Source organism: Notothenia coriiceps, unplaced genomic scaffold (genome assembly GCF_000735185.1).
Source record: "Notothenia coriiceps isolate Sejong01 unplaced genomic scaffold, NC01 NC01_scaffold00003306, whole genome shotgun sequence".
NCBI classification, from domain to species: domain Eukaryota; kingdom Metazoa; phylum Chordata; class Actinopteri; order Perciformes; family Nototheniidae; genus Notothenia; species Notothenia coriiceps.
In genome coordinates, this window is record NW_011336007.1 from 376,148 (window position 1) to 384,599 (window position 8,452).

The window sequence follows — 8,452 nt, forward strand, 5'->3', positions numbered from 1 at the left end:
CCCCCCCACACACACTGCCTCAACAACACACGCTGCTCCACTTCACACACATCCATTCTCAATCAAATGCACCAAACTTCTCCCACATACTGTACACCACTTATTCTCCTGTCCAGCTAAATGCAAAACACAGTGTTGCAGGGATTCGTTCACATTCAACCACACACAATTTGAGTGAAGTAACGCTGGTACAGAACTAGTGCCTACGAAGGAATGGTCATGACATTTCATAAATCATCGTCAAAGAGAGGGGGGGGGGATAGGATGTCTTTTAGATTTGGAGGAAATGTCTCAAAGGCCTCTCCTTGAAGACGGAAATAAGTAAGAGTGCTAGAGGGAGAATGATGAAATTGTGTTTTCTCACCTCTACACACCCAGCCAATAAGAGTGGGATGTGGGTGTGATTATCGTTTTGTCTCTTTTAGAAAGTTACAGAAATGGTCAGAAACAGCCCCCACAATCTGTCTATCTCTTCTTTCCTTGCATGTCTTCCTCTTCCCAGTTCATAAAAAGCGTATAGGATTACATGTGTTTCGCATTTTGGATTTCACAAAGTCTCTCAATTGCTCTACCTACATGTATTACCCCAAAACATTTTCACAAAAAACCTATGACCACGGCCTTGAATCGATTTAAAATGTTTAAATATCCTCATATTTGTCAGCTCTCCATTGTCATGTAGCTGCTGTGGACTGACAGATGTGTCTCTCCTCTGTTTCCTGTCCTTCTGTCTCCTGCAGCCACTGCATCAATCAGATCCTGGAGAGCGTCAGCCACATCCACCAGCATGACATTGTGCACAGGGACCTCAAGGTGAGTTATCACATACCGGTGGTGAGCACTATCTATTGTTGCACGAAAGACGAGAGGCATTTGTGGAAATTCACAGCAGGTCTTAAACGCACGCGATGCTGCACACGTCATGCTGTGACGTCAAGAGCAAATTAACAGGCGCGTCATTCGTCCCTCTCTTCACCTACTTTAACGTATTCCCATGATCCTCTATGTCTGTACCTCCTCCCTCCCCCCCCCTTGTTCCCCTGCTCACTTTCCCCCTCCTGCACTGCTGAGGAGTGACGAGAGCAGACCAGCAGCTATTAATAGCGGGTCGTAGATGAGACGACGACCAGTGACGATTTCCCTCGCAGCTCCCGTTCACCTCTTTAGAAACCAAGAGCACTCTGACCTCCTCAGCTGTGTGATTTCATTTGATAATACGCCTCGATAGGATTTGAACACCTGGATGATTGCAGCACATTCATTTTATTGCCAGTTCAGAGCCATAACTTTAATAGTTTACTTTACAATCTGGTCTATTACTTTAATGTGATAGAGCAACATGACACCATTACTCTAGGGTAAGCAGACAAACATAATCGGAAAAGAGACAATCTGTTTTGTGTTTGAGCGGCGTAAATGGACCTGCTTTGCTTGTCATTGATTTTCTTCCGCCTCCAAGACTTTTAAAAGACAATAATGATGATAGATGATATACGGACAGAGGACAGAAATACATTACCAGCACATTACTTGTTAATTTACAACTCTCTTGATATGTAGATGGATGGAGCTGCCTCAAAACAAAAAGTCATGTTTATGAATATTTTACTCAGTGTAAACACAATATATTACATTTATTGTATTTCATTGCGTGCATTTGCAAATGTATTTGTCCAAAGCCAATTACAATAAGTGCATTATGCACACTAAGCAGCATTTATCTGTCTTTTAGCAGCTTCCTATGAACCCATTGTACACCGCCCAGCACAAAAAAACAGACAGTTATCAAAAAGCTGATGAACATAGTGAAGCATTTAGCAAACCAGAGCTAAAAGGAGAGTTCATATTGGAATGAGATGTTCTGAGGTGATCAGAAACACCTCTAAATTAGCACTAATGGTTCTCTGTATCTGCTGGATGCTAACAGAGGCAACTCTTTGCTAACATGTTTTCAACTGTATACGTTGTTTCATCTCCGCTCCGCTTAATGTAGTAAAAAAGACAACTTTTAGGGGTTAGATTATTTGCTGTTGAACAAACCATCCCATCATCTTGCAGCTAAAAAAGCACAATCTGAGGTTTTTCCAAGAATTTCCTGGAGATGAATCTGCTAAAAGTGACATCTGTATCGTAGCCAAGATATTTCTAATAACGGCAGCTAATTGTGTCACGGGGAGGTGTGACCTCACACATGCGTGCATCGTATCTCATCCTCGCTGAAGGGAAAACAGGAATTAGAGAGAAAGAGTTGAGTGCTGTTGGCTGGTGGCAGGCTGAGTTGCCATGGTAACTGTAGGGTGAGGTCACCCGGCTGCTGCAGCGCCAGCGTAGGGACTCATTATGCCACCTCACATCTATCTGTCTCTATCTGTCTCCCTCTCTTTCTTCCCTCTGCTGCTTTGACTCCAGCTCTGTCCCTGTGCAGTCCTTCCCCTTTTCTCTCTCTTTTCCATTGTTTCAGCTCCGATAGAGGGGGAGGAGTGAGTGAGGGAGGAGGGAGGGATGGATCGATGGATAACTAGATATAGAGAGAGACTGACGGATGAGAAGAAACAGACAACGAGCTCAGAGACGATGTCGGACATCTGTCAGCATTTGATATGATGAGGATGGCAAACCACTGCAAGGACTTTATCCCTCAAAACAGACCCCAGGCCTGCCAGTTGGGACTAGTGATTTAAGGATAGGGCAAAGAAAAACCTTTATTTTCCCTTATTGACTCCATTAACACCTGGTTTGTTAAACTGGACACCTGGAGAGATTCAATCTTCATTCTGCCTGACTCGTAAACATAAGTAAATAATGCACAAGTTGGTAAACAAAACATTTCTGAAGTCTCAGAAAGCAATTCACAATACTTAAAGGTTGCAGGCCGCGGGTCAGGGAGTAGGGCGCAGAATATTGCTTTTGCTTTTCCCATATTGCATTTCAGGTTTTGTTTTTGTTGGTGGAGCGTAACAGAAGAAAACTACACTGTGAAATACACTTGGACCTATCATTCATAATTTAGTGAGGGCATTTTTAGTTTTAAGAAAGTAATTTTCTTTCATTTCTAACTAAGCATTTGTTTCATTTTAGCAGAAATGTGTACAGTGCATTTACCACAAGTACTGTACTTTTGGCTTTGCATACTTTCCTATGGCTAACTATCATCAGTGGTAAAACTTGCAAGCCCTAGCTCAGCAGCCACCGTTGGTCATGTGACCTCGTCTTGCTTGTCGTTCCTCAAAAGTCTCCCAACACTAAGTAGCTCTATGGGATGGTTTCCCCCATTTTTCCCTTGCTGAAGAAGCCTTCTTCAGCTGTCGCTTTTTGAGGCAGCTTGAGAGGAGGTGAGGCCGGATTAAGTGACCTTTCAGCAGATATCTTTTCTCAAGACCGGGGTGTCACTGTTTAAATTCCATTTCCAACTGGCTGAGATACAATCTTAGTGTAAGCCAGACAATCTCCAGCTGAAAATGATAGCAGTGGAACTCCAAAAAAAAAATATAAAAACACAAAATTGACAATCACGAAGCAGAAGGCAGCTGTCTAGCCACTTGAAACGCCTCCATTGGACTCCTTTCTTTACTTCCCTAAATGCTGACGTCACTATGTAACCATTGCACATATTGGCTAGCTTTACAACACATTGTGTGTGATAGGCTAAGGGACAATACATCTCTATAGTATCAGCTATAATAGATATTGTGAAAAAAACGTAAAATAAGTGCATTTTAACAAGCTGTGCATCCATAATCTGTCCCTGACCTCGCACCAAATGACTCTTAACCTGGCGCGTTTCCTCGATTTCTCTCCCTCTCATCTTTTCATTAAAGCGACAGGAATTATGATTTAACGAGGCGCAAATGAGGGAACCTGTTAAACTAAATCACAGTTAATATGCGCTTTTTCTTTTCCAAGGCCTGACCGTTGCATGATTGTGTGATCAGAAGGACAGTGTAGAAAAAGATGGCGTTAAATACAGCTGAGGGAAAAGGTCTTTCCTTCAGGGGAAAGCCTCTGACCTGCTTGACCAAATCATGCCTCATTACTGCTGTAGACGTCATCTAGCTCCTGCAGCTTCTACAGTCATGCAGACATTTCCTACAGGGGGGGTACATGATTCTTTCTTTTGCCCCTCATTGTTTTCCTCTTAGCCTATAATTGTGCTACAACTCACTTTGTACTCTGCAAGCTGTAAAGAGTTTGTCCAAGGATAAATATTTCATCTATGGTCTCTTTTGATGCTGGCCTAAAAAAACACCATGTAATTAACTCATGATGGGAATCTGTCTCTACGTTTTCACGTTTTTTAAGCCACACCTCTTCTCCCTGGCCTTCTAATCAGAGTCCAGACTTTTCCCTGTGTTTTTTATATCTGTTGTAATTTATTGTCTTTTATTGTGATTGTAGTAATGTGTTTTTATTACATGTACTGTACAGCACTTTGGCTCGATCATGTGCTTTATAAATAAAACTCGATTTGATTTACATTCTACAGAAAAACATATTTAAAGAGGAATTTTAAACAGTCACTTACAACAGCCTGAGTGAAAATATTTCCTCCTAAAAATCGTTTTCTCTCTGCGTGTTTCAGCCAGAGAACCTGCTCCTGGCCAGTAAGATGAAGGGAGCGGCGGTGAAGCTGGCAGACTTCGGTCTTGCCATCGAGGTTCAGGCGGAGCAACAGGCATGGTTTGGTAAGATACAACTTTCTACTAACAACTTCAATATTTCACCTTATTGTTTTTACATATTCCATAGTTTACACTTCCATCGCTACGGTTTGCTTCAGGAAGGATATCAAAATAACTGCTTAAGAAAGAACAAAACTAGTGGCAGAATAGAGTATACGTTTCAGTACATTTTGATAACAATATGCTGTGTTTTTGTTACCGTATCAGCAATTAAGAGTGAACAGAATAGCAAATCATTTAAGAAAAAAAGTAATGAATAGCCATTTGTCCCAAAGTAAATAAACGCTTTCTTTTCTTGTCAAACAACAATTTTGTGTTTATAGTTTGGTTATTGATGTGAATATATGTTTACCATTCAAAAAGATAGAGGATATGACTTGCTTGTTTAATAAGGAAGGGGAGGAGTGTGGCGCAGTGGATAGAGCCTTGGTGTTGGGATCAGGGTTCAAACCCCACTGCAATCAGCATGTTGTTGTGTCCCTGAGACACTTCACCCCAAATTGCTCCTGTGGGGATTGCCCACAGTATTAAGTATGTGAGTCGCTTTGGATAAAAGCGTCTAACAAGTGACATGTAATGTAATAAGGTTAAAACCCTTAAAGCAGGATACATGTTGAAATAATGTCAATATGCTCATTTAGGCTATTCAAACGGGTGACACAGAGATCAGCTTACCCATAGTCTTGCTTGAATCGTGCTGTCCTAAATCTTTTCCTTTGACTGATTTCACACCAGTATACTTGTTTTTCTCGCAGGCTTTGCAGGAACTCCGGGGTATTTGTCCCCAGAGGTGTTGAGAAAGGACCCGTACGGCAAGCCAGTGGACATCTGGGCCTGTGGTCAGTTCTACTTTCTGTCTGTTTGTATGCTGCTGCATTCATATCTTACTCCATTTTTGTTTAGGATTTATTTGCAATATGTTAATAAATATGTGTTTTTGTTGTAAGGTGTGATCCTGTACATCTTGTTGGTGGGATATCCTCCCTTCTGGGACGAGGACCAACACAAACTGTACCAACAAATCAAGGCCGGAGCGTATGACGTGAGTACTCCTCTCCTGTTCTTATAGTTTCCTTCCGCTGTATCTGTTTTTGTAAGCTGCACGTGTGTTGTTTGTGCGCTGAAGTTCAAAGCAGTTCACCTGGAAACTGACCATTAATTATGAATAATTCAGTGTAGTGTTGTGGAAATGCACACATCATTTGTTTACGGTAAAAATGGAGAAAGTTAAGAGCACAACTGGGGAGGAAAAGGAGTTAAAGGAGACCTATCATGCTATATTTAAATGATATAGTGTATGACTAATAATGTAGTAATGTATATAAAAGCCCCATTTCCCCCTAACACTGAGGTTAAGTCTACTGTTTGATACTTCAAGTTATTAATTGTATCTTTTATTTATATTAAAAAAAAGATTATTTTAGCTTTAATAAATGCCTTATTCTCAGGCTCATCCTTTGTTGGCTGACTAAGTGTGTTTCTTCTTTTTGAATCCATGAAGATGAGTCTGTTAGAGAGCTCCATCTGTTTTCATAAAACTTGAATTACAATACATAATCATAATTCATGTGAATGGGAACACAAACACGACGAAGCCTTGGGATGAGCCCTACAGGACACCTTCAGTTCAAGTCTCGTCAAATTACACTCTCCGAATTCTGTCATGCAAGTCATGTAGAAATGTAATTTTAGTTTTTAATTGCTTGCTGCTTGTTATTGCATGATTTTCATCTAGCTGTAGAAAAAGGTCCTACACCATGAGAGAGCGATAGGCTTATTTATCAGATCTTGTCCTAGTCCTCTGGGAGATAGGAATGTATTACCCGTATTAAGTTCCATAATTGGAAGCAACCACATCTAATGAATGTGCATAATATGGGCATTGATACCAAGTGACTGTGACAAGCACTTGTAATAATATCCAGCATCCTCACTGTCATGCAGAGGCCTTCAATCTCATTTCTTTCTTTTTGTCAGTAATTGACAACTGACTCTTTAATGTTTGAAGCAAATGTATTTTGACAACTTGCTTTGAATTTGAGAAGCTAACATGTTTTACTATGCTTCTTAAATAGAGGGATTAGGGTGGCTGGTGAACGTGAAGGAGATAAAAGTACTCTGACTTTGAAAACTAAAGCTGCCTTCACACGATGCGCGATATAACAATACAATTGTCGCTGAGCAAAAAAGTGAATTTGAAAGTTTAGGTTTTAAGAAGTTCAAATGTATTGAACAAAAAAAAAAAAAAAACTCCCTGTCTGCTATTTGGTGTTAACTGTGTTTAAGCACATCTGCACAGACAGGTCTCTTGAGGCTCTACTTCCTGTAGATGTAAGCTACATTTCGTTGTCTTAGTACTTGTACTCTGCAATGACAATAAAGTTGAATCTTAATATTAATCTTACTTCCTGTATCAATTCTTAAATAATTCTTAATTTTTCTGAAGTGAAAGTGTGTTTTGCATCGCGAGTTCAATCCAATTGTTCACTCTCTATAATAAAATAAATATTGGCACTAACTCAAGAACAGTTTCTTCACTTCTGTGACTCAAACATATCATTTATGTTTTTTTAATTTATTTGTACACAGTATGAGAAATATAAAGCTGTTTTTGGAGCATTAAATCATGTGAACATTTCGCAGTAGAGGCTCAAATACTAATATGAACCTGAAAATGAGCAGAACAGTTGTTTCAGAATCAAATGCTCATCGAAAGCCTGATCGCTGTGATGCAGATTCTTAACTCTGCTCTTCTGTCTTTCCTCTTCAGTTTCCCTCTCCAGAGTGGGACACAGTGACCCCAGAGGCCAAGAACCTGATCAATCAGATGTTGACCATTAACCCCGCCAAGAGGATCACCGCCGACCAGGCCATCAATCACCCCTGGGTCTGCGTAAGTCACACAGCTCGCCTTCACAATACATCTTTTCCAGTGTCAAATATACCACCTCTCACACACTTACACAAACTCCCAGATTGACATTGCAAAATATATAAATTATTTCATATTTGACTCTCTTTTCAAAACCAAAACACATCTAATACCTCAATGAGTTCTACATTATGTACGCTAGCAGAATTGTAGTTTCATGAAAAATAAAACACACTGAATTCTCTGGATTCATTTATATTTAATGACGTTATGTTTATCTATAATGTTGTTTCCTTTCCTCTCCAAACAGCAACGCTCCACCGTGGCCTCCATGATTCACCGTCAAGAGACTGTGGAGTGTCTGCGCAAGTTCAACGCCAGGAGGAAACTGAAAGTGAGTGAGGAGCAGAGGTGGGAAGTAGTGGAGTACAAATACTTCCTTTCTGTACTTAAGTACATTTTTCTGGTATCAGTACTTTAGTCCACGACGCCTTTTTACTTTTACTTCTTACATGTTGAACACAAATACCTGTACTTTCTACTTCTTACATGTTGAACACAAATACCTGTACTTTCTACTTCTTACATGTTGAAGACACATACCTGTACTTTCTACTTCTTACATGTTGAACACAAATACCTGTACTTTTTACTTCTTACATTTCCCAAACAGGCTGGTTCCTTTAGTTTGAATGTGTGTTTGGTGGCGTGATCATTATTATTTAAAATAATAATGATCACGCCACCAAACACACATTCAAACTAAAGGAACCAGCCTGTTTGGAAAATGAGAGAAGTAAAAAGTACAGGTATTTGTGTTCAACATGTAAGAAGTAGAAAGTACAGGTATTTGTGTTCAACATGTAAGAAGTAGAAAGTACAGGTATTTGTGTTCAACATG

General features: G+C 40.1%; 1 protein-coding gene across 1 annotated transcript in view; it reads left to right on the top strand.

Annotated features, from left to right (window-relative positions):
• Positions 1 to 8,452, top strand: part of LOC104941289 (calcium/calmodulin-dependent protein kinase type II subunit beta-like) — a 44,275-nt gene that overhangs the window by 14,123 nt on the left and 21,700 nt on the right. Inside the window, exons 4-9 of the mRNA XM_010766371.1 lie at positions 741 to 813; positions 4,580 to 4,682; positions 5,435 to 5,518; positions 5,627 to 5,721; positions 7,450 to 7,572; positions 7,862 to 7,945. Coding sequence (XP_010764673.1) covers positions 741 to 813; positions 4,580 to 4,682; positions 5,435 to 5,518; positions 5,627 to 5,721; positions 7,450 to 7,572; positions 7,862 to 7,945 — 562 coding nt within the window. The remainder of the gene's footprint in view (positions 1 to 740; positions 814 to 4,579; positions 4,683 to 5,434; positions 5,519 to 5,626; positions 5,722 to 7,449; positions 7,573 to 7,861; positions 7,946 to 8,452) is intronic.